At 44.3% G+C, this 27,015-nt stretch overlaps 1 protein-coding gene across 4 annotated transcripts in view; it reads left to right on the top strand.

Annotated features, from left to right (window-relative positions):
• The window catches only part of LOC111872658 (myc box-dependent-interacting protein 1), a 101,289-nt gene that overhangs the window by 49,171 nt on the left and 25,103 nt on the right, over positions 1 to 27,015 (top strand). For all 4 annotated transcript variants that reach the window (XM_033754781.1, XM_023866753.2, XM_023866752.2 and 1 more), the window contains exon 2: positions 23,742 to 23,877. In XM_033754781.1, coding sequence (XP_033610672.1) covers positions 23,742 to 23,877 — 136 coding nt within the window. The remainder of the gene's footprint in view (positions 1 to 23,741; positions 23,878 to 27,015) is intronic.

The following is a 27,015-nucleotide window of genomic DNA, read 5'->3' as shown; positions in this document are numbered from 1 at the left end:
TTTTTTTTTTTTTTGCCATCCGAAATTTGTACATATTTTCCATCATATTGCCACGTGTAGGAGTGACTACTGACGAGGTTTGGTTTGCGTATTTGATCTATTGACAACTTACACGACCCATAAGTAAAAATAATTACAGCGCCACCGTTAATCTCCACAATTCCCAAATCATCACGGAACCCGCAAAGCCTTTGTAACATGCTGTGTCTTCACCAGCCGTTCCCTGGCAACGGATTCTAACAGTGAAGCTTTTTTAACCTCACGCGCTGAAGCCCTCTCTTCACAGAACAGACTTGATCGCTCCCAATTGTCTTCCTTATAACCCCTCGGTACGGATCCAGTAGAAAGACGTCGATTCGTTGCTGCGGGAACGTGTTTACCGAGCCGTTGCCCAGAAACAGCCCTGGTATATTCGCCCATCTCGCTGTCGTTGCATAGCAACGGCTCTGCACGCTACAGTACCGTGTAATATACCGCGTTTTTTCATATGCCTTAACTCAGATATCATCCATCTTGCAATTCCTATATGCGAACCTATCTCTGTCATTTGGGTCCGACTGAGTAGCCTTTTTACCTGAGGACAGAGCCAGAGTCTAGTATTCGAAGCTAAGGTAAAGTTGTCCCTGTGCTTAACTAGTTAAGCACAATGCCATGAAGACGTATGGTGAAGTGGATGTGTAGATCTACATTTTCTTGACCTGGGCACTAGTTGGAGGTGAGTGGTCAGCTTCACGCCCCTCTCGCTTTACCTCCGGGGAAAGATCCACCGGTACCCATTGGATAGGAGGTTGGGTGAACCCCAGAGCCGGTCTGGACGACTTGGAGAACAGAAAATTCTTGACCCTACGGGGACTCGAACTTCGACCTCTCGGTCGTCCAGCCCGTAAACAGTCGCTATACCGACTACGCCATCTCTGCAACCCCCCAATATTCGAAACGTCGTTTTAAATAAAAAAGGATGGTTGATAATGGTAAAAAAAGTCAATAATTGTCTTCAATATTTGCGTGTTTTTCTCGTGTGAATGATAAATTTCGATTTGGGCTTAAATAGGAATACAGCAACCGTTGAAGAACATTATGTGGTATTGTTTTATGACGCTGACAATATCTAACGTCGTGAAAAGCGTTTTGAACAAGTGGTCGTGGTTTAATAGGGATGCTGTGCCAGCATTTGCCTGGAGGGACGGAAGTAATTAATGAAAGAGTCCCCAATCGGAATAGCCTGTGCCCCGACAGGCATTCGAACCGAACACCTTCCCGATACGAGTCTGAAGTTCTACCTCTAAGCCACCTTTTTTTTAATTCGCTTAGGAGGGGAGGGGTGGAGTCCAGCTGGGTCCACTCGGCACGGCGGCCACTGATTGGCCTATTGTAGCCTGCCCCAGGTGATTATGATGATGGAGAATTTGGTGGAATGAAGATTGGCAGGGGAAAACGAAGTACTCGGAGAAAACCCGCCCCAGCGCAACTTTGTCCACCACAAATCCCACTTGACCAGACCCGGAATCGAACCCGGACCGCCGCGGTGGGAAGCCAGCGACTAACCGCGTGAGCTATGGCGCGGCCTCTGAGCCACCTACTGTCATCTGGGGTATTACTGCTTGTGGTCTGGTGGAAGAAGATAAATTTCTTTCAGGCTGTACAGTGTTGCACACAAAAAGACTGCTCATCATAGGCACTGTAGTCTGACTACGTTAACGGGTAGTATTTTAGATTCTCACACCGGTGGTTAGGAAGAGTCCCGTTATGTTAGAAATCATCCAACGTTTCGGAGGATCATATATCTTCCACCTTCAGAATCAAAAAATAAACCAAATAAGAAAAAATATTGTAACAGAGCTCTGCTTGCTGCTTCATGCTGGTTTCTTATATGACTCATTCTTTGACCCTGAAGATGACGGCAACATGTTCCTTCGAAACGTCGATAGATTTTTAATGGGCTACATGGCGTTATATTCCAGAAGATAGGGCTGTTCAAGACTGGATACTTTACGTGAAGAGTTTCTGTCTCTGGGCGCATCACTGGAGGACATTTTAGATGCCGGAGAAAGGAGTTTTCAACATTTTTATGTTGCCTGTACCGCGTATCTCTCTGACGCGCGAACCAACAGTGAAAACTGGGGCGGTGGACCGTTTTAATGAACATGGAGCTCGCAATGAGAAACGTTTAAGAATGTCAGAAAAACGGAAGCATTTCAGTACTTCGCCAAACGAATATATCTTGATGAAAGAAAGGTAAAGCTGTCCCTGTAACAGGCCAAGGAAGCCCGTAGGGTTGTGAGACGCCGAGGCTCCCACATTTTCTAGACAGCCGGCTCGCAGATGGCGGTGAGGTTGTCAGCCTTACGCACCGGCCTCACCTTTACCACCAGAAAGAGTGCAGCTGGAAGGATTAGGTCAATTGCAAAATACAGTGACCTCATCGGGAATCAACCCGCGACCTTCGGGCTTTTGGCATAGTGCCTCAACTAACTACGCTACAGCCTGCCCTGTCTTGATGAGAAATCTTAAATATTGCCATCTTCAGGGATGTAATGCCGTGCTCCTTCCATCTTCACGAAATTTTGACCTGAAGATGGACGCAGAAGGCGCTTCCCAAAAGTTGCTAATGATCTACCAGGCCGTATGACGTCACGAGACAGTTGCCTTCATAGCCATCGGCCTGAGACCCATAAATGTCGCATAATTTTCATCAGCTTTCTCTGTTTATTCGTGTGGCCTGAAACCGATTTAGAATTAGTGTTCGTGTTCTGACACAAAATCCGCATTTCATTCAGTTTTACTTGCACGGCACGTAGCGCTTTGAAAGCGTAACACTTAAACAAGGACACAAATTTATAAACTGTAAGCGATTCTCATTCGTACTAGTGTGGGGTGTAGTCCAACTGGGTCCACTCGGCACGGCGGCCACTGATTTTCCTATTGTAGCCTGCCCCGGGTGATTATGATGATGGAGAACTTGGTGGAATGAAGATTGGCAGGGGAAACCGAAGTACTCGGAGAAAACCCGCCCCAGCGCCACTTTGTCCACAACAAATCCCACTTGACAAGACCCTGGATCGAACCCGGGCCTCCGCGGTGGGAAACCAGCGACTAACCGCTTGAGCTATGGCGCGGCCCCTCATCCGTACTGGCTCCTCCCTCTTCAACAACTTTCTGCTTAATCTCACCAGATACGGATATCGACCCACTGTTCCTCCTAAACATCGCTTGACGTTCAAGGGACCTCATGACCACTCACGACATTTTGAAACCCCTGCTGTGTGAACCTTAAGGCTTCCTGTACTCTTATATTACTTGCTCAGATGTTGTTATCTTATTGAAGTTTGTTTGGAACTTTACGACAACGTCGAACTTTTTCCACAGCAGACCTCATATGGATGTTTCAGACATGGCATCGGTGTTCTTCGTGTGGAGGCAGATACAAGTACTGTGGTTTACCTACCTTACAGGGCGTCGAACTCTTCTGGTTAGGAATGCCTCTAGGTCCTTTCTTAGTTCAGTTACCTGACAGCTTCTTCGTATGTATGTCTTCCAAGCCAATAAATGGGTGAGCTGTAAGCTGAAATGGGACTGGTTCCTCCCCACTAATTCCATATCATAACGCTCATAACCTCAAATGTCATGGACAGTCGGTAATGAACGTCAGAAACAATTGACTATCATACACAATTAGTTCGGGGCACGCGGTAGCGTAGTTGGTTGAGGCATTGTGCTACAAGCCGGAAGGCCGCGGGTTCCAGTCCCGATGTCATTGGATTTTTCAATTGACCTAATCCTTACAGTCGCACTATGGCCCTGGGGTCTACTCAGCCTCTAACAGAAATGAGTACCAGGAATCTTCCTGGGGCGTAAAGGGCGGCAGGCGCGTAAGGCTGACAAGCTCACCGCCATCTGTGATTCGTTTGTCTAGAAAATGTGGGACCCTCAACATCTCACAACCCTATGGGCCTCCACGGCTTGTTACAGGGACACCTTTACCTTTTTCTTTCTTTCTTTTTCTTTTACACAATTCTTCCGGCATTTGTGGATCATAGCGGTCCTGTGATGTGTACGTGCAGATGTTTTTACAATGCGGATTCTTTCATATTTGTTCCAGAAACTTCAACCGCAGATTTTAACTCTCGCTTCACACACACACACACAATACTTCAAACCGTTGCAAGTCAGCTGACGTTTTGGAGGAATATACGGCCTCCATCTTCAGGGCCGAAGAATAAAACCAAGCAAGAACCAGCATGAGGCAGGTAGCACGCTGCCTGCTACTTGCTTTACTCTGGTTTCGTTCTGGGCCTATTCTTAGGTTCTGAAGATGGAGGCAACATGTTCCTCCGAAACTTCAGTTGACTTTGAACAGATTACACGGATCCCAGGTTATAGAACTCTTTATATCCACTGCTGTATGAACCTAAGATCATTCATAGTAATGATGTTCTTTGCTGTTTTACTAAACGATACATGTTTGTATCTAAAATTTTTCATACATTAAGCTGTTAAATCAGTTGAAACGTCTTTGAGATGTACGTGTATCGTTAATTGTATATTATTGTCTACCATGACACAATAAGTAGTACGTTTTTTCTTACACGAGTACGTAATTTCGCGGCTGATAAGGAAATTAAGGGTGTAGTTTTTTTTTGGGGGGGGGGGGGCTCTTCCAGCCCATTCAGGGCCTGGCCCTTATTCAGTTCCGTAAATTTCTTTTCAAAAGCGGCAGGACTCCTTGGACGAGTGATCAGCTCGTCGCAAGGCCTCTGCCTAGACACAGGACAACACAAACAGAATAAACGCGTACACACACACACACACACACACACCAAACATCCATGCCTTGAGTGGGATTGTAACCCATGATCCCAGCATCCGAGCGAGCGAAGACAGTTCATGCCTTAGACCGCTCGGCTACTGTCACCGGCAAGAGTATAGTGTTTGGCCAGGGCGAAATACGTCAGTCCAGATGAAGCCCGCAGACATATCGACTGTTTTCACCCATTAATAAAACAAACTCCGTAGGCTTTATTCCGCAAGCGAACTATACCGACCGAACGACCGCCGCTTGTCAGCTAAGTTAGTGCCAATTTTTGCGGATAGAAGGTGTCGCGTGGTCAGCGCAACGGATCCCCATGGCCGTTAATCTCGCTTTTCTAGACCGGAGCCGCTATTTCCTTGAAATAGCTCCTCAATTATTCTCGCGTGACTGAGTGGACCCACCACTCAGAAAATCTGGTAGCGCCGGGAATCGAACGCGGGACCTCTGGATCTGTAGCCAAGCTCTCTGATCACTAGACCATAGAGGCGCTCTGTTTTTTTCCCCATTAATACAAGGTTTTAAAGGTCTTAACTTCTGGGACCCTTCATACTTCCTTTACCGTCGACGGTTTTCATCCGTCGCTGACGTCAGAAACACACTCCTAGTCCCCGATTCGAAGCCCGTGTATGTATGAACCTCTGATCTCTGGTAGGCGACGCCGTTGAACTGTCTGCAAGGTGTACACACGCGCTCTAGTTAACTGTACGTCAGGTCCTCTACTTGAGCCTTTCTTTCGTTTCTTCTTTCACATCTTTCTTGCATTCTTTCCTTTCACTCCCCCTCCTCTCACCATATAGCCGAAGTACCTCAATCGATGTAGCAACTAGGTTACAGCCGATGAATCAGGGTTCAATTCTCGTCTGGGGCAAGATATGTTTCTCAGCTTCCAGACAGGCTCTAGAGCACACTCCACGTTGTACCCAACGAATGGTGCGGTTTGTTTCCCCGAGGGTGACAAGAGGCTAGGGCGGTTAGCTGTCCAGCCACCTGCATTAATGTCGCCGTTAAGAATGCACGGAGCAGTACCTCCATTGTACCGTATTTTTTTCATGATGCGGTGCGTAATTGATCACAGGGACAGCTTTACCTTTCCATGTCTCTCATGTGTTTCTTTCTTCTCTGTTATTGAGTATAGTGAACAGGCTACTGGCTGAGGGATACAGGGATCGGTGTTCAATTCTCGGCGGAGGTAAGGTATTTTTCTCCTCTCCATAGCGTTCAGACCGGCTCTGGGGCTCACTTGTTACTTATCAGAGGCACTTTCTCATGGCGAAGAGCGACTGGGGGTTGAAACCGAGCACTCACTTCCTTGTAGTGCTGGAGTTAAGAATGCATGGAGCTATGCTTCCACTCCTCCATATATATTTGTGGCGCTGTGCTTTATTAGACCCAGGGACAACCTTTACTCTTTTTTTTTTTTGAGATGCTGATTTAGAAGTAAACACAGAGAAAACTGAGTATATGTTGCTGTCTCGTCACCAAAATGCAGGACAAAATCATGACATGACGATAGAAAACAGACGTTTTGAAAATGTGGCACAGTTCAGATATTTGGGAACGACGATAACAAATCAAAACCTGATTCAGGAGGAAATCAAGAGGCGATTGAACTCGGGTAATGCTTGCTACCATTCAGTCCAGAACCTTTTGTCTTCTCGTCTGCTGTCTAAAAACATAAAAATTAGGATATGCAAAACTATAGTTTTGCCTGTTGTTCTGTATGGGCGGGAAACTTGGACTCTGACAATAAGGGAGGAACGTAGACTGAGGGTGTTTGAGAACAGGGTGGTGAGGAGAATATTTGGACCGAAGAGAGATGAAGTGACAGGAGGTTGCAGAAAACTGCATAATGAGGAGCTTCATAACTTGTACTCTTCTCCAAGTATAATTAGAATGATCAAGTCAAGGAGGATGAGGTGGGCAGGGCATGTAGCACGAATGGGAGAGACTAGGAATGCATATAGGATATTGGTGGGAAATCCAGAAAGAAAGAGACCACGGGGAAGACCTATATCTCGGTGGGTGGGTAATATTAAAATGGATCGTAGAGAGTTATTATAGGGTTGTATGGACTTGATTGATCTGACCCAGGATAGGGACGAGTGGAGGGCTCTTGTGAACACGGTAACGAACCTTCGGGTTCCGTAAAAGCTGGGAAGTTCTTGAGTAGCTGCACAAGCAATGGCTTCTCGAGACGGGCTCAGCTCCATGAAGATAGTTACCTTTACATCGCTTTCTTTCTTTCCTCCCACTACTTCCATTTCTTTCTCAATTCCCTCACTTCACACTGATAATCATATTTCTGTCTCACTCTGATCCTAACGTGAACACACGGGAACTTTTTTAAAAGTAGTTTCAGATATTCCATGTCTTCAAGCTTCGACATGGAATGTATTCCCTATGTTGTCGCGACGCAGTAGCAGACCTTGAACCACTTGATGCAAACCACTGTTCTAAAGAAACTTAATAGCTTAACCGAGTTACGTTGTCGCAACAAATTTACCTGAAGGTCGTATAAACATAAAGTCATAATCTCTAGAAATTTCTATTCATTTCAATTTCAAGGACGTGTGACGTCAAACTCCATGTTTCTTGCTTCTCAGAGCCTCGGTCGGTAAGTTCGGTGTTAGAGACAGGTTGCTCCCTTATCTTCTTATACGGATGTGTTTCTCGGCCGGAATTTTAAATAAACAAGTTTCTTTCTTGTGCTCTCTTTTCATAGCCGTATATAGGACTAGCGTTAGTTCAGGATAACGTAATAAAGAAGACTCGTCACAACTTATATAAAATTGTTAATGTGTACGCCGGTATAAACGTGACCATTCCAGAATATGGACCGTAAAGTTATGAAGTGGAACGTAAACTGAATGTTCCGGAGTAATGCGCACACGATTTCTAGAATGCAGGGTTGTCCATGTACTGAAATTGCTCACAATCCTGTCCGTGTTTTCTTTTTCGGCTGATATTCGTACAAAGTGTCATAATCGTGTAAAAAGAAGTATTTTTTATTGCTAGTGGGGTGGGATCAAGTCCCTTGTACTGCGGCCACTTCTGGCCTATTGTACCAGCCCCAGATGATAGGTGAGAGTGATTGTGGAGCAATTGGTGGAATGAAGATTGGCAGGGGAAACCGAAGTACTCGGAGAAAGCCTTCCCCAGCGCCACTTTGTCCACCAAAAATCCCACTTGACCAGACCCAGGATCGAACCCGGGCCGCCACGGTGGGAAGCCAGCGACTAACCGCTTGAGCTATGGCGCTGCCCGGGTAGATGGGTAGAGTAGATATTTGAGAAGTTCTGAACTGCAAATTTCCCATGTCTACCCTCCGTAATCCCATAGACCCCTTTTGCTCTGTCCACGTACCCTGAAGCACACCCACAGCATGACACCGATATAAATATTTCGTGCTGCAGTTGGAATGCGGGGTTTTTGTCTTTTAGTTCCCCGCGGCGGATGAAGCGGACATTGCATGTCAGTGTGTAATACAGTTGTGTTAATTAAGCGGGCTGTTTTCCGCTCTGCCGATCATTCCAAACAAGTAACCGTGCTCTCATGTCCAACATATTGTAACATTTTCGCATGGGCGCCGCCTCCGGGGGCGGGGTGGGGGTTAGCAATAGCCAGACAAGTTTTCCTTACAGACTCACTTTTAAACCTGTTAAGTTTAATTTTACCGATTTCTATAGAGTATTCAGGTTAGAAGAATTAAGAAGAAAAATTATTACATTTTAAATATTAATATTTCTCATCGTTTGATTTTTTAAATCCCCCCCCCGGGGGTAGTGCTTGGGTTTCCGCCTGCTCCCTTTTCCCCTGCTTTACCTAATTCATCTTCACTTTCTTTTGTTTGGTTCGTATTGCTTTGAGAGGAACAAGTGCTGCTCCCTGGATTCATGATCAAACTCTCCCGAAGATCACGACTTGTGACTGCTATTAAAGATCGTATCAAAGGGCACATCGTGTTCGGATTCAGTAACCTGCTTTAGAAGTACCGGTCCAGTAAAAAGGCTTTCCCTGCAGGGCCGTTTTATCCTACTTTTCGGACCCATTTTCCGCCTTACCTACACATACTGCCCTTGTTCTTATACGTACTTGGCCATCCTCAGGAGGATGCATACTCGATTTGGTCGAGTCTACTGATTGGGATGAGGATTGTAGTGTGTGTATAGGTTAGTTGGAGGTTTTAGTTATAGTGAGTCACACTGTCACCCTCCCTTCGACATTGTAGTTGCAGTCACTGTCCCTCTTCTGCGTCCCCCTCGCAACAGAAAGGTTAGATCTAAAAACAAAACAAACAGTAAACTCCGTGGTCTTAGTCCGCAAGGGAACTATACCGACCGAGCGAACGCCGCTTGTCGGCGAAGTTTTAGTGCCAACTTTTGCGGATAGAAGGTGTCGCGTGGTCAGCGCAACGAATCCCCACTGCCGTTAATTTCTGTTTTCTAGACCGGAACCGCTATTTCCTTGAAATAGCTCCTCAGTTATTCTCACGAGGCTGAGTGGACCACGTTCCAGACCTACTACTTCTCACAAAATCTGGTAGCTCCGGGAATGAAACCCAGACCTCTGGATGTGTATTCAGGAACCCTGACCACTAGACCACAGAGGAGGTCTTAAAACACGACCCTTAATTGTGTCGGTGTGCGTTTTCCGTCAGATAACTTAAGAAGTACTGGAGTAAGTTTTTTCATTGTTTTAGTTTCTTAGATTGGGGTGAGACTTGAGTCAACTTTGTACGTCGGCCACTAATTGGCCTATTGTACCAGCCTCGGATAATAGATGAGTGTGGAGCAGTCGGTGGAATAAGATTTAGCAGGAGAAACCGAAATACTCGGAGAAAACCTGCCCCAGTTCCACTTTGTCCACAACAAATCACACTTGACCTGGGCCCGAACCCGGGCCGCTGCGGTGGGAACTTGGCGGCTAACTACCTGAGCTAGTAGTACAAGTTACTCTGCGCCAGTTGTTGTAGACTCTCGTAGGGAATAACGTATTGTGTCTGCCTGTACCGATAACCTGTCTTCCGGATACCGGAGGGAGCTGTTCTGTGCAGTCAGTGGGTCAGGAATGCAGTATTCATGCGGAGTGGGGTGGGTCATGTGTTCGTTACGGTAATTATAAATGCTTAAACGCGAAGAAGACAGTTTGCGCCGAATCGCTTGGCGAAAAAGCAGGGAGTGTTGGAAAGACCATGAGGTGAGCGGGTCGTAGATGAGATACGCGTTCAAAAATCTTCTTTTTCTTTCACGGATTAGACCCTGTGGCCTGTTTCCCATTTCAGAATTAATCTGAAAACCTTATTAATCTAATATAAAGTCATTAGGACTCCTTGGATGGTGCATCATCCCGTCGCAAAGCCGCTAGCCACATAGATCAACATATCAAGCACAGAAAGGTGGGATTCAAACCCATAGTCCCGGTAATCGAGGGGTCAAAAATATTTCGCGCCGCATACCGCACTGATACTGTGGTCGGCGTATTCATATTGCTCCTCGATCTGTCGAAGTGAATACTCGGATTGTGTTTTTAAGTATGGCATGACCACTTCTAACATCCCTGCCTACTCATATGTCAGTATCATCTTTACGTCTCATTCGGCGCGCTATAACCACCGCAGCATTATAAATTAGTTGGCTGTTAATGGTTAGAGTTCCTGGCTACAGATCCAGAGGTTCCGGGTTCGATTCCCGGCGCTACAGGATTTTCTGAGAAGTAGTGGGTCTGGAAAGGGATCCACTCAGCCTCGCGAAGATAATTGAGGAGCTCTCGGTCTAGAAAACCGAGATTAACGGCCGTGGAGATCCGTTCCGCTGACATCGTGACACCCTCTATCCGCAAAAGTTGGCACTAACTTCGCCGACAAGCGGCGGTCGCTCGGTCGGTATAGTTCGCTTGCGGACTACAGGCCACAGAGTTTTTTTTAGTTCTATCTATTATATATCCATCTATCTCAGAATGAACAATGATTATTTCCCTATTTCGTCTTCTGAATGGAGATGTTATGTGTTTCCTATGAGGTACTGACTGGAATCTTAAATATTATTTAGATGAATTTCAGTCTTGTAAGAGTTGAGCGACGTGAAGAGGCACGTACTGCGAGGTCTTCATGGCCCACCGCTCAGTAAGTAGGCGTTCCGCTACGCATGTGCTGCTGGGTGAGTGATATTTTCTGTGACTTCAGTTACTTACAGAATTAACCGTTAGCTATGCTTTCCACATAGGCCTGACCTTTACTCATACACGATGTACTTCATGTGTCAATTTTAGGCAGTGCTTGGCACGCCCAGTGTTTAGCCGGCTTATTACTGAACCATGCGTACACGAAGTCTCAATTAAATATAGAAGTGATTTCCGCATTTTTATGTTCGATAGAATATTTTACCCTCCTAGTTATTGGCACGCTTGAGATGGTTGGGTGTTGGTTTCTCGCCAGTTTTATGTTTCACGTAGGAGTTCTGTAAGGGCCGCGCCATAGCGCAAGCGGTTAGTCGCTGGCTTCCCACACGGCGGCCCGGGTTCGATCCCGGAGTTTGGTCAAGTGGGATTTGTGGTGGACAAAGTGGCGCTGGTGCAGGTTTTCTCCGAGTACTTCGGTTTCCCCTGCCAATCTTCATTCCACCAATTGCTCCACAATCACCCTCACCTGTCATCTGGGGCTGGTACAATAGGCCAGAAGTGGCCGCAGTACAAGGGACTTAGTCCCTGAACCAGCGATCAAATCCCGTTGGAATTATAAGAGAAAATAATTACTTGCTACTTCGCATGTACGAGTAGCCCGCCGTCTTGTTTGAATCATTAAATACACGGGCTGGACCATCGATCAAATCCCAGTGGAATTATAAGATACAATAATTACCTGCTACTGCGCATGTACGATTATCCCGCCGTCTTGTTTGAATCATTAAATACACGGGCTGGACCATCGATCAAATCCCAGTGGAATTATAAGATAAAATAATTACCTGCTACTGCGCATGTACGATTATCCCGCCGTCTTATTTGAATCATTGAATACACAGGCTGGACCAACGGTCAAATCCCGGTGGAATTATAAGAGAAAATAATTACCTGCTACTGCGCATGTGCGAGTAGCCCGCCGTCTTGTTCGAATCATAGAGTACACTGGCTGGACCGACGATCAAATCCCCGTGGAATTATAAGAGAAAATAATTGCCTGCTACTGCGCATGTGCGAGTAGCCCGCCGTCTTGTTCGAATCATAGAGTACACTGGCTGGACCGACGATCAAATCCCCGTGGAATTATAAGAGAAAATAATTGCCTGCTACTGCGCATGTGCGAGTAGCCCGCCGTCTTGTTCGAATCATAGAGTACACTGGCTGGACCGACGATCAAATCCCCGTGGAATTATAAGAGAAAATAATTGCCTGCTACTGCGCATGTGCGAGTAGCCCGCCGTCTTGTTCGAATCATAGAGTAGTACATTTTAACCGTGGGTCATCAGTACTGCAAGATAAAGAGACAAGTGGATTGAGTTAGAACCGCTCGCAGAGACGGGTTACACCACTTGACTTTCAGCAACATGTAACGAATTTTAACTTCTTTTTTAATGCTGTGTAGTGTGACCTACTTTCTGGACAAAAGCTTGATCCAGATAGGCCTGCAGTTATTTTCTTAGAAATATTTGTATTTTAATTTACTATTCCTTCCGGTTTCATCCGTCAGGTGTACTCTGTTTAATATCAGTTCTTCAGGTTTTCGAGGGGCCTGTATTACATATCGATGACGTATCTACTACCGAAGTTATGATTATAAATGAATTAGCTGTAATCGGATTTATGCCAGACCGGCTGCCAGTGTACAGTCGTTTTAAAACATAACAGAGTTGGTAGAATGCCATGAACTGATGTTGTCCGTATTCTTTTACCTCTGAAACTATTCTTTTTTCTAGAAAATTTGTTATACTAGGGTCACGACAAAATAGGATGGTATTGATATGATTGATCTGGCTCAAGATAGGGACCAGTGGAGGGCTCTTGTGAACACGGTAATGAACCTTCGAGTTCCATAAAATTCTGAAGTTCTTGAGTAGCTGCACAATTGGCGACTCCTCAAGAAGGGCTCAGCTCCATGAGTGAGTGAATGAGTAAGGGCCAGTTTTAGGTTTCCACGACGGTAGTCGCTAAATAAAATGTTTTCTTCTGGAATATGACGCCGTGTAGTCTGCAAGAATTTCACTGACATTTAGGAGAGACGAACTACCTTCGCCTTGCGTTTCCTCGTTTGCTGTGCTTATTCTTCTTTCGACACGTCGGCAGACCTCTTCCAATCTCTCTCTCTCTCTCCCTCTCTTCTTTTCGCCCACTTTAGAGTAAAGCGTAACCTTGAAACGCTTCGTTTCACTTCAGTTTCTTAATCCTTGGACGGGGGATCAGCCCTTTGCAAGGCCACTACCTACACACAGGACGAAACAAACACAGAATAAACGCAGACATTCATGCCTTGAGTGTGATTCGAACCCACGTGAACTCCGGTGTTCCAGCGGGCGAAAAGAGAGGAGCCTTTGACCGCGCGGACGCTGTAATCAGCTTTCCAAGTTAGCGGCGTCAGAAAGCCGGTACTTTTCAATGCCGGACGAATTTGATGTTCGTGCATTCGGTTCGGACTGTGTTATTTAAAGTTCACGGTAAATTGATAAGGTTAAGAGTACAGTAAGCCCACGCTTAACGTTGTTTCATCATTACGTGGATAGTGTTTTCATACCTAGGCGCCACAGAACGTGGTGTTAATTCCTTATAACGTCGAAGTTCATCCCAAAGTTTAATAAAGCGGTCGAAGAAGAGGGTTACTCACCCGAACACGTGTTTAATGTTGACGAGACCGTGCTGCCTACCACCTCTTCGCTCGCTTCACCTTAACCATCGGCGAACACATTCTGTCTATCTGTCTACCTCTCTATCTTTCTATCTCTCTCTGTCTGTCTGTCTATCTATCTACCTCTCTATCTTTCTTGCTTTCTATCTGTCTGTCTGCCTGTCTATTTATCTGTTTGTCTATCTGTCTGCCTGCCTGCCTGTCTGCCTGTCTATCGATCTGTCTATCTAGCTGACTGTATAGCTCTCTATCTATCTGTCTGTCTGTCTAGCTGTATATGGGTATATGTGGCTCTACAGCCCTTGTGGACCTTGGTCGCTTTTTCAGTTTGTTAATCTATGCACAGCGTGTAGGACTCTCTTGGACAGGGGATCAGCCAGTCACAAGACCATTACCAACACACAGAACAACACAAACACAAATTAAACGCACACACAGACATCCATGCCTTGAGTGGAATTCGACCCCACGACCCCAGTGTTCGAGCGAGCGAAAACGGCCACTATGATCGGCCCGTGAACACCTTACATCATACTGAATGTTAAGCAGACATTATTGTCGTTTGTAATTGCATGAATTTATAGCCAAGAATATACAAGTATTTCAGTCACGTCCGTGTTGCCTGTATTGTAAGGCTGAGGAACGTAACCTACTTATTTCTGAAACTTCTTATGGCAAAAATGGATCCGCTTAACGCGGCCTTATGTATGCAGAAGCAAAGAAGAAACTGTCTTGATGACTCAATTCGGAATCAAGTTTGTATCCTACTTTTCTTCCTTAAGGAAAAAATAGGTTTATGGAATCCCGAGGCTTTTTTTATGCCCCCCCCCCCGCCAATTCACCTTTTGAACCAGTTGACCGATTTCCACTCAACTTGGTTTGAACGTCATGCGATTAAAAACCATCCAGACATAATTTCCTGCAGTCATTAATAACAACATGAGGACGTGCTAAAATGTTTTTTGGCTCTAATTCCGATGCGGATTGCAGACAAACCGTTAGAACTATGCGTGTGAAATTTGATAGGTGGAATATTGTTTGTACGCCAACAATTAAAAAGATGGCGACAATGCGCAACTTAGATGTTATTTTCGATAAATGCAATGTAGGCAGAATGTGCACTTACAAACAAAAGATTCCGTGACCTCTAGTCCGCAAGCGAACTATACCCGACCGAGCGACCGCCGCTTGTCGGCGAAGTTAGTGCCAACTTTTGCGGATAGAGGGTGTGGCGTGGTTAGAGGAACGGATACCCACGGCCGTTGATCTCGGTTTTCTAAACCGGAGCCGCTACTTTTCCATTCAAGTTGCTCCTCAATTATCCTCACGAGGCTGAGTGGACTCCGTTCCAGACCCACTGCTTCTCAGAAAATCTGGTAGCACCAGGAATCGAACCCGGTCTTCTGGATCTGTAGCCAGGAAATCTGACCACTAGACCATAGACTGAACAGAAATTAATAATAATAATAATAATAATAATAATAATAATAATAATAATAATAGCGATAGTAACAGGTTTGCAGGATTAGACCTCTATATAACAGTAAAGTAGGCTTTATGAAGGACTTGAGTTTCTCACACCGGTCGTTATGAAATATTCTGTCTTCTTGGATATAACGCCGTGAATGCCATTGAAAGTCATCTGACGTTTCGGAAGAACTTATCGCCTCCATCTTCAGGGTTGAAAAATAAACTAAACAAAAAACCAGCAGGTAGTAGGCAGAGATTTATGAGTCCTGCCCACAATGCGTTGCTTCTATTTTTCGTTTCTGTTCAATCTCAGTAATATTTGTGCTTCTGCGATGGACCTGTCCTCTGAGTCTCAGATGCAGAACTATGCAAGTTGATCTCTGTTTCGGAAGGGAATCTTTTTTTTTTTTTTTTTGAGAATACCTCGTTTGCAGACGAGTGACCTCATCTACTAAGTGATAGCTACAGGAACAAACGAACGGACAAACTGAGTAAAAAGACAGATGACTCGAGAATATCAGGAAAACGATAAGAAAAATAAAAATAAAAATTAATAAAATAAAGCATATGTTATTTACATATACTATTTATTTGTTTGTCTTTCTGTCTTTTTCTGTTCGTTGCTGTCGCTTTTGTTTGTATATCTGTGAACCTAAATTCAGCTCAGAAATTTAAATTGATGAAATTAGGTGTTTAAAATTAAAATCATTTTAGTTTTCAGCCCCCTGCATCACTGACTCTTCTTCTTCTTCTTCTTTCCCTTCACGGCCCTTTTAGTTTAGCCTTCCTCCGGACCGCCCGGCGTTCGATTCCCGGCAGTGCTAGATTTTTTCTCTTCTCCACAGCATCCAGACTGACTCCGAGACTCACCCAGCCTCCTATCCAATGGGTACCGGGGGTAAAGCGGCAGGAGACTGAAGCTGACCACTCACCTCCATCTTGTACCAAGTTCAAGAAAGGGCAAGCTATACCTTTACGTCCCTATATGTCTTAATTGCAAAGTGTTTAAGTAATTAATCAGAGGTACAGCTTTACCTTTACATATTCTCCGTCCTACGTTGACTACTTGCATATAATTTTATTTTTACTGATTTTTGCTTCCAAATTATTGTCGTAAAAATATGTCTTCCATGAGATTTTAACGGGAAATTAAAAAAAAATTAGTATACTCCTAAATTGATCAGTTATACTGAATCAATTTCTTCTACCTTTATGAATTAGGCCGTCTGGTCTACTCCCATTCACAATTAATTCAAATGTTATAAATCTCATAGACTGTCGATAGGACTTTCTGGACGGGTGATGAGCCCGTCGCAAGGCCGCTACCTACACACCGAACAACACAAGCAGAGAATAAACGCATACATCCATTCCACTGTATCAGGTGCTGCATGTCCGTCGTGTAAACCACGCAAGAAACCATGAATACATTTACTAAAATATTTGCTGAATATAAATATTATATCTTGTGATCGACAGAAATGAAATTAAGTTAATTGGTCTCGTGTATTATATCGTCTGTGAGTACAGATTATTATTAGAAAACAGGACATAAGTAGGTTGCCAAGCAGTTGAAAAAAATAGACTAGGAAGAGAATCACACAAGCTTTTGTTTCTTGGAAATGTTCCAGTCGAACTACAGAAAGCATTATCTTCAGACATCCACACAGAGTTTGAGATCTGCAAAACCGTACGCAAATCCATTGACCCGAAGAAATAATGTATGTCATAATTATCAAGATAATATATTTTTTATTATCTTAAATAATTGAAGGTCTGATTTCTGATAAGGAATTAGAAATAATAACATGAATATTGGCTGCTTGGAATTCTACTTTGTTCTCTTTGTGTGAAAATATTAGAATCATAATCTGTTTACATAAATTTCAGTATATAATATATGAAGCTTTTTTAGCACTGTTTGAAACATGTCTTAACGCCCCCTGTGGGCTAGTGGTCAGCGTTCCTGGCTACACATTCAGAGGTCCGGGTTCCATTCCCGTCCCAACCAGATTTTTTTCTGAGAAGTGGTGGGTCTGGAACGGGGTCCACTATTAAAATTGGTTCACGCAGTCATAAGCATGATTCCTTTACATTTTTTATAGAATATAGAAATAATCTATGTTCTCACAGCGGTGGTTACGGGTACTTCTGACTTCTGGGATATAACGCTATGTATTCTGTTGAAAGTCAGCTGACGTGTCGCCTTTATCTTCCACATTCAAGAAGAAGCCAAACAAGGAACTAGTATCTAGCAGAACTCTGCTTGCTTCTTCCATCGGTAGACTTTCAGCGGAATGCATGGCGCTGTTACCCAGAAGATAAAACTCTTCAGGATACAGGAAGTTGGTCGGAGAGGCCCGGTGATTAAGTGAGAGATAATGAGAATGTTCATCACTCTCCGGAGACATTATCACCTTTTTGCTATCACCATTAAGTAGAATGATGTCACTAGTCGGACACAGCTCCTGTTATCAATCATTAGAAGAGTTCTTACTCTGGTGAGAATTACCTTTACACTTTTTGTCCATTCTGCTTATCCCGCTCCTGGTGTGTGTTTTCCTTTCCTAACACCGAGATTAAGTTAACTTTAACCATGTTCAGTGCCGGAAGTTTCAACTGCGAACAGTTGGTAATGGTGGGCTAAGTATCGGCGATTAGTGGACCGGTTCATTTTGATAAGTTACAGCGCTTCTCAGGAAATGATGATCACTTACCACAAGATCGTTCTTGTGTTCTGATGTCAGCCGTTTTGAAAATACAAGTAAATACTCTATGATAGTTTTTAGTAAGGCACAGGGAAGGCCAAGTCGTAGGTGGGTGGACAATTTTAACATGGATCTTATATAGGATGACCGCCCCTGTGGGCTAGTGGTCTGCGTTCCTGGCTACAGATCCAGAGGTCCGGGTTCTATTCCCGACGCTACCAGATTTTCTCAATAGTGGGTCTGGAACGGGGTCCACTCAGCCTCCTGATGATAATTGAGTTATTTCAAGGAAATAGCGGCTACGGTCTAGAAAACCGAAATAAACGGCCGTGGGGATTCGTTGCGCTGACCATGCGACAGCCTCTATCCGCTAAAGTTGGCACTAAACTTCGCCGACAAGCTGCGGTCGCTCGGTCGGTATAAGATGGGATGGTATTGATTGGATTGATATGGCGTAGGATAGGGACCAGTGGAGGGCTCTTGTGAACACGGTAATGAACCTTCCTAGTCCATAAAAAGCTGGAAAATTCTTGAGTAGCTGCAGAAATGGAGGCTCCTCAAGAAGGGCTCAGCTCCATGAGTGAGTAAGTAAGTTTTTAGTACGACTGTTGAAGCGGTCCNTGGGTAATACCATCCTCTTTCTAATCTCAAATTTGGGGCATAACACTCTCTGTAGGATTTGAGGTTCTCACAGCTGTTGTTACGAGAAGTTTGCCTTCTGCGATATAGCGCCGTGTAGTAAATTGAATGTCAGATGTATCCCCTGTTTTCCCTATATTGGTCAATGTTTACATAATTCCGTGGTCTGTAGTCCGCAAGCGAGATATACCGACCGAGCGACCGCCGCTTGTCGGCGAAGTTAATGCCAACACTAGCGGATAGAGTGCGTTGCGTGGTCAGCTCAGTGAATCCCCACGGCCGTTAATCTCGATTTACATATGGATATATTTTATGTCAGTTTTTTACATATTAGTCCAATGTCCTTGTGCTTCTCGTAGCTGTAATATTAAAATGTGGTTATGATATTTCTTGTTAGTTAAGGTGCCTGCCTTTGTTATAGTTCATGATTATAAAATGATGTATTTTTCGTGGTATATGCTCACATTTTGTTGCAGTCTATTGTGTAAATCGCTGTGGATAATATTTATTTTATTCCTGTCAGCACAGCACTGTTTCCAGCATAGAGTTTACTGTCGAGGCGGACATGTTTCGACACATGCATGCCGTCTTCAGGTCCTGTTTTAGTTGCAATATTACGGTATTTTTTTTATTGCTAGTGGGGTGGGACTAAGTCCCTTGTACTGCGGCCACTTCTGGCCTATTGTACCAGTCGCAGATGATAGTTGAGGGTGATTGTGGAGCAATTGGTGGAATGAAGATTGGCAGGGGAAACCGAAGTACTCGGAGAAAACCTGCCCCAGCGCCACTTTGTCCACCACAAGTCCCACTTGACCAGACCCGGGATCGAACCCGGGCCGCCGCGGTGGGAAGCCAGAGACTAACCGCTTGAGCTATGGGGCGGCCAATATTACGGTAAGTGCGTGATAGAATAATTGTAACTAAACCGGATCAGGAGTTGACACACGTGCCGTCCTGGACAGTAAAATCTACATGCCGGAAATTGTGTTGTGTTAACAGGAGTTTAATGAATATTATTGTGCTATGTAGTAGTAGTGTCTGCAGTCGTGTTTTGTCGTTGTGGATTGTTTTACGACATTCTTCTCAGATATGATCTTATATTGATGAGCTTTGGGCGTTACATTTCTTTGAAGAATGCCTTCTTCTGGATGTGGCGCCGTGTAGATCTTCTGTGGAGATGTACAAGGTCTACACGGCGCCACATCCCAGAAGAAGGCATTCTTCATAGTCACCGCCGTGAAAACATCAAATCTTACGTTACGTTTCCTTATTTGCGTAAAACTTCTTTACGGTCGGTGGATATATGCTATTGGAAGATAGTAATGTATTTTATGTCATGTTATAATGTAGGTTTATTGCCGTATGTTTCGTTGTTTTTCTAAAGTTCATGTAGGTGTGATCTTACGTCGGTGGGCGCTGTGTTTGTGGAGAGTGGTCGTGTGGAAATGGTGCTGCTGTTTCGGAGGAAGGACCCGTTACTCTTGAGTCTGCTTGAGCCGAGACAGTTATGTTCGAAATTTGCCGTATTGTTGAGCCTGAGCTTCTGATGTTACGTAGAAAAGAGGCGCTGTTGAGCCGGAGGGATTGCGCCTATTGTTGAGGTCGCTTGAGCATCAGATATTGCTTAGGAAGAAGACGTTATTCTTGACGCTAATTGAGCGGAAATATTACAAAGGAAAGAGACAGCTTGAATATTTGCATGGGGCATAATGTATTACGCAACACGGATGTTAACAACTAGCGCTCTCCCACGCATCGGACTGAACAATGATTGTATCTCGCCTTGCAGTGGAACAATGCTTTCATTGTGTTTTCTTTGTGGTATTACCTGGTTCCCATTACCTTCGTTGGCATCTGAGAAAATTTGTTTTGTCTTTTTCTCTACTGGAATATTGGACAACCAGCAAGGAACCGGAACGGGTCCAACTGCCTGTTCTGAGATCGACGTGTGGGGTTCTCCTCTCTACGGGGACCGGAGAACTGCCATTGTCCCAGCCGAGATTCGATTCAGCCCCCTCCCGATTAAAAGTCAGAAACGTTATCGCTTCAGCCAGTTTGCTCGGCGTACGAATTGTTGTAATTTCTACTACTACTACTACTACTACTACTACTACTACTACTACTACTGCTGCTGCTGCTGCTGCTGCTGCTATCACCACCAACATGACTGCACTAACCCTCGCTAATCCGGTTACAGTTAATCCGAATTTCGGATAATCCGGATCGAAATATGAAAAATTAAAAATTCTGTTCACAGTTGAGTGCATACTTTAAAAAGACATATGGGATTTAGAAGGGAGGGCACGCAGTAGCGTAGTTTGTTTAGGCATTATGCTACAAGCCGGAAGGTCAGGGGTTCAAGTCCCGATAAGGTCATTGGATTATTTTTTCAATTGACCTAATCCTTCCAATCGCACTATGGCCCTGGGGTATACTCAGCCTCTAACAGAAATGAGTACCAGGAATGTTTTTTGGGGTAAAGGTAGGCCGGCGCGTAAGGCTGACAGCATTGCCGCCATCTGTGATCCGATTGTTCAGAAAATGTGGGAACCTCAACGTCTCACAACTCTATGGGCCTCCACGGCCTGTTACAGGGAAACCTTTACTTACTTTTTACTTTTTTATGGGATTTAGAAGCAAGAGGACTTTCAGACTATGTTGAGGGCAGCTGGAGAGACTGAATCCACGCAAGAAAATATCCAAGATTGGCTTTTGCTGGATGAAGGAGACCCTGGATTTCAACTTCTGACAGAGGAAGAAAGTTCTGCAGTGACATATTTTTGTATTTATTTTCATCAACACTTACTCACTCATGGAGCTGAGCCCTTTTTGAGGATCCGCCAATTCTGCAGCTACGCAAGAATTTCCCAGCATTTTATGGAACCCGAAGGTTCATTGCCATGTTCACAAGAGCCATCCACTGGTCCTTATCCTACGCCATATCAATCCAATCCATGCCATCCCATCCTATCTCTCCAAAATCCATTTAATATTTCCCACCCACCTACGCCTTGGTCTTTCCAATGGTCTTTTTACTTCTGGCTTTCCCACCAATATCCTACATACATTCCTGTTCTCCCCAATTCGTGCTACATGCCCTGCTCATCCTCCTTGACTTGATCATTGTAATTATACAGGTACAAGTTATGGAGCTCCTCATTATGCAGTTTTCTCCAACCTCCTGTCAATTCAGTTCATCAACACTATCTATATTATAAAATATTATATTTCTAAGTTTTATTTTTATTTCTTTTAGGGATATCTTTTGCTTCATTAGTCAGGATTATCGGTTCATCATAATGACCGTCCCCCACACATTAATCCGTATTAGCGAAGCTTTACTGTACCGCTAATGTTGGGACTGTTTCCCGCTATTCGAACTTGAGGTTAAGCTCTGAAACAGTGTTGTATCGCTCAGTCGGGCAAGGTGCACCCTGCAACGAAACGGCTGTGGTCGATGTCCTATTCCCCCGCTGCGGCCTACATGAGAGCGTAAAGGTCATCTGTGTGGACTTCCTAGTTAGTAGAACCGGCTGCAAGAAGAGGCGTCTAGTCGCCTTACCTCAGCACCCCACGCGCAACTTTCGACTCCTGCCTGCTATGTACTAATAAGGTCATCTCTCGTGATCAGAACTCTTGTGTTCATGTCTGATAACTTTGCGTAAACACCATGGGTACCAACGCAACGCTGAACATGTTTCGGATTACAAAAATGTACGGAGTTTGATTTGAGGCCCCCACAGCTGTGACCATTAAGAATACTTTCCTCTAGGATATAACGTCGTGTAGTTCGCCGACGTTTCGGAAGAACGCACAGCCATCGTCGTTACGTTCTATGTAACATTTAATGTCCCTATGCTTAATTAATGGCCACGCCATGAAGACATACAAGGGAGAGTCAGTAAAGAAGTCACAAATGGAAGTAAAACATCTCTAATGGACGTAATAGGTTTTCTATGTGTATCAATAGGTAGCAGCACAGTCCCGCTTCATGACAGTCTAGGTAGCAGTCGCGCGTGCGCATGTTCAGAGGCTGGTTTCAGTAGTCAAAATGGCGACCGTGCTTGATAATTATAATTGTACCGAAGAGCAGCGTTGTATTAGTTTTTTTGGGGGGGGAAGAGGCAGAAGAACTCAATGCAAGGGTTATTCATAAAGAAATGTTTCCTTAAAGCTGTTCACAACACGGTCGAGAAGAACGTTCTAAAGTCGCAGATGATGAAACGGAGTTGAGGAAGTGGCTGAGATGACAACCAAAATACTTCTGTGATGCGGGTTTCGACGCACTGGTAAAGAGATGGGATATGTCGAGAAATAAAATATTTTTCCCCAGGTTTGAATGTCATATGAGCTACTTCAATAAGGATAACCTGTGTCCTAGCCGAAATACCAGCCAGTCGACTCCCGTATCAAAGTCGCGTTACCACTTCAGCCAGCTTGCTTGGTCGTAAACCTTTGCAATTAATCTGTGCTTCATAACAAGTCATCTGAGTTTTCACTGGAGTATTAAGATCATGGCAAAACTATTGATTACTTCGGACAGCTCAGTCAGTATATCAAGGGGCTGTGGGATGGACGGCTTGGGTTCTATTCCCGGCATGGGCAAGAGTTTTTTCTATTCCACAGTGTCCGGCTCTGGGGCCCACCCAGCCTCCTATCCACTGGGTACCTAGGGCTCTTTCCCCGGGGGTAAATCGTCCAGGGCATGAAGCTGACCACTCACCAGAGATCAGATTGATGGAGCTATATCTCCTCTCCATCGTACCTCTTCATGGCATGGTGCATGATTAATTATTCACAAGGACAGCTTTACTCTATGCAGATAAATGTCTTCTGGGATGTTTGCCATGTAGTCTTGTAAAATTTTATCGATGTTTCAGAGAAAGGTTATGCCACTGTCCTCAGGGCATATGTATGTCAACTCCTTCTAGACTACACCGCGATACATTCCAGAAGTCAGTTAACTTCATAGTCGGGCCGCGACATAGCACAAGCGGTTAGTCGCTGGCCCGGGTTCAATCCCGGGTCCGGTTAAGTGGGGTTTGTGGTGGACAAAGTGACGCTAGGGCAGGTTTTCTTCGAGTACTTCGGTTTCCCCTGCCAATCTTCATTCCACCAATTGATCCACAGTCGCCCACACGTATCATCTGGGGCTGATACAATAGGTCAGAAATGGCCGCAGTACAAGGGACTTAGTCCCACCCCACTAGCAATTAAAAAAACTTCATAGTCACCAACGTGAGAAGCTCGAACCTCACAGGAAACTGTATAATTGTTACAGATACTACAGAATCTTGGCAAGGTAGACCGGACAGCAGATGACATCTTTGATGAGCATCTCACGAACTTCACAAGACAGCAGAATGCTGCTAATCGGCTGCAAAAGGAATTCAATAACTACATTCGGTGCATACGAGGTAAGGACCTTGCAAGTGAATCTGCTGAAAACAAATGAAAATCACCCACAAGAAATTTATGTCTGTTAATAAAATTCATTTATAATCCGGACTAACACAATGGAACCTCCTTCTAGAGAAACATGTAAAATAAAATTAAGTTGAAGTAACTCGAGCAATGAGAGTCAGTAAAGACATTGTGTATAGTTTGTTCTACATTATTGACATTAACTTCAACTTTGACTTTGAAAATAAATCAGTTGTTGTTTGCTGAATGCCAAGCAACATCCAAATCTCTATGAACAATAAGAAGTATTTTGACATTTTGCATTTGTGTTCCTAGTGTGTGTAAGTAAGTAAAGTAAAGCTATCCCTGTACCAGGCCGTGAAGGCCCATAGGGTTGTGAGACGTTGAGGGTCCCACATTTTCTAGACAATCGGCTCACAGATGGCGGTAAGGTTGTCAGCCCTACGCACCGGCCGCCCGTTACTCACAGGAAGATTCCTGGTACTCATTTCTATTAGAGGCTGAGTCGACCCCAGGCCGATACTGAGGCTGGAAGAATTAGGTCAATTGAAAAAATCCAGTGACCTCATTGGGACTTGAGCCCGCGGCCTTCCGGCTTGTAGCGTAGCCCCTCAACCAGCTAATTCCCTGAAGATACCACCCGTGCAGTTTTATTTAGGGAGATGGTCTACATCAATTAGTGAAATGCGATCAGAATTGTTGGAGACGTTTTTGGGAATGTTTTGGGACCCATCTGAGTGGCCCCTATTCTTGGAGTTAGCATGTTTGTATTCACCATGCACTGACCTGTGATGGATAAAGTCTTAATATCAAACATGAATAAAATTTGCCCCAACATTCAGATGCTATCAAGGCACATATACACTGCGTACCTCGGTAGGTATAGTCTGCTTGTGGACTAAAACCACGAGTTTTTTTTTATTATTAATTTCCACCCTTCCTCCGCATAGGTCTGAGAGCTTTAAATATTTTGCGTCATAATTTTACTGATATTTAAGCAGAATGGAAAACCATAATCTTCCTAAGTGCATGATGGTTTAAGGCTTTACAAATTTGTCACAAAATTTCCTTACACAATTAAATCCGTGGCCTGTAGTCCGCAAGCGAAGTCTATTGACCGAGCGACCGCCGCTTGTCGGCGAAGTTAGTGCCAACTTTAGCGGATAGAGGATGTCGCGTGGTCAGCGCAACGGATCCCCACGACCGTTAATTTCGGTTTTCTAGACCGGAGCCGCTATTTCCTTGAAATAGCTCCTCAGTTATCCTCACGCGGCTGAGTGGACCACGTTCCCGACCCACTACTTCTCAGAAAATCTGGTAGACCCGGGAATCGAACTCGGGATCCCTGGATCTGTAACCAGGAACTCTGACCCCTCTTATTTAAAATTAAAAAAATTATGGATCCTTTGGACAAGTGATTGTGAAAATTGCACCTCAGGTAGGCAAATGGAGAGTGTGTGTCATGTTGCGTCACGTAATAAAGAGTATTGTGATGATACTGAATGGTTTTTCAGGAATCAGTGGCCTAGTTTAAGTTTATCTTGACAGTGCTTTAGAGAGAGAGCGAAACCATAACAAATCAGTATGCTATATATGTTCCAAATTCAAGGTACACCCAGTGCCATATATAATTTAGCTGATATTAAGAAAATCATATTAAGCCTTATGGGCTCTCACTTCAGACCTATATAAAGTAAAATTTTCCATTTGTATTTACCAATACTAGACTGTAATATTATTATGGTTCTTGTGTAGGACACTAGTGAAAGCAATTCATATTCATAATCATGTGGACAATAGTCATAAATTTATGATGAGGATATATTTGTAATGTAAAACTGACATGAAACAGAATGACACGAATAAATTGTACTGTGGTCTGCAATGCCGTGCAATCATCCCATTAACTTCATATTTTATAACAAAGAGAAAAGAAAAGTGCCAACTCTTGCATGTGATTGGTACACTGACCCACCTGCTCTCCAGTGATGCAAAGCATGTATGGCCAAGTGCCATTCCGTTTTGTGTTCTATATATACTACCAGCCTATGTTATCCCACTTGTGCAGTGCAGTGTTGCTGCTACAGGACCGGTAATCTTAAACATCATATAAGCTCTTAACAAATTCTTCCTTAGCAATCGGACATGTCACCATGGAGCTAGTATCTAATGTGTCAGAGACAGTTTCCGAAACATTGGATTAGGTCTGTGACAAAGCTCAAGGAGTTTTGCTTAGTAGTGGGTGGAGTCCAACTGGGTCCAATCAGCACGGCAGCCGCTGATTGGGGTATTGTAGCCTGCCTCGGCTGATTATGATGATGGAGAATTCGGTGGAATGAAGATTAGGAGGGGAAACCAAAGTACTCAGAGAAAACCCTCCCCAGCACCACTTTTTCTACCACAAATCCCACTTTACCAGACCCAGGATTGAACCTGAGCCGCCGCCGTGGGAAACCAGCGACTAACCGCTTGAGCTATGGCCCAGCCCTGCTCAGGGTGTTAGCTGTCAGCTTCCCACTGCAGCAGCCTGATCCCATGTCACATCATATGGGATTTGTGGGGGACAAAATGGCACAGGTACACATCTCCTCTGAGTACTTTGGTTTCCCCTCCAAATTCTCGCTCCAACATCTGTTTCACACTCATCTGTCATCTGCATCATCATCCACAGCTGGTACTGTAGACCAGGTAGTGGCCAGTGTGACAAGTGTACTCATTTTCACCCCATCCTGTAAATTAAAATGCTCCATATTAACATGGCAGATCTCCTGAGAAGACTCCATTGCATACAGTACCCATGGAAGATTCAAATTATATACCATATGAGCTCTAGATATGTCAAGGAAAATACAAATTTGTGTGTTTATGCTTTATGTATAAAACTGACGCTGATCATTCTGAGCCCTTATTTATTTGGATGATTATAGATGAACCTGAAATTTAGTTCTAATTAATTCTCGGTAATTTAAATTTCAAAAGTCTTATGTTTCGATATTACTGGAAATGTATCGTGATCTATAATATCGTATTTCATCGTCTGGGACGTGCAATACGGTGTTTATGTTGAAAATTTCTAGATTCTGGCAGAAACAAGAAGTCCGGAGTTATGACATTTACGATCAGTCATAAAT

Source organism: Cryptotermes secundus, unplaced genomic scaffold (assembly GCF_002891405.2).
Source record: "Cryptotermes secundus unplaced genomic scaffold, Csec_1.0 scaffold61, whole genome shotgun sequence".
Taxonomy (NCBI): domain Eukaryota; kingdom Metazoa; phylum Arthropoda; class Insecta; order Blattodea; family Kalotermitidae; genus Cryptotermes; species Cryptotermes secundus.
The sequence above is the reverse complement of the archived record's forward strand: the minus strand, read 5'-3'. Positions and strand labels throughout refer to the sequence as shown.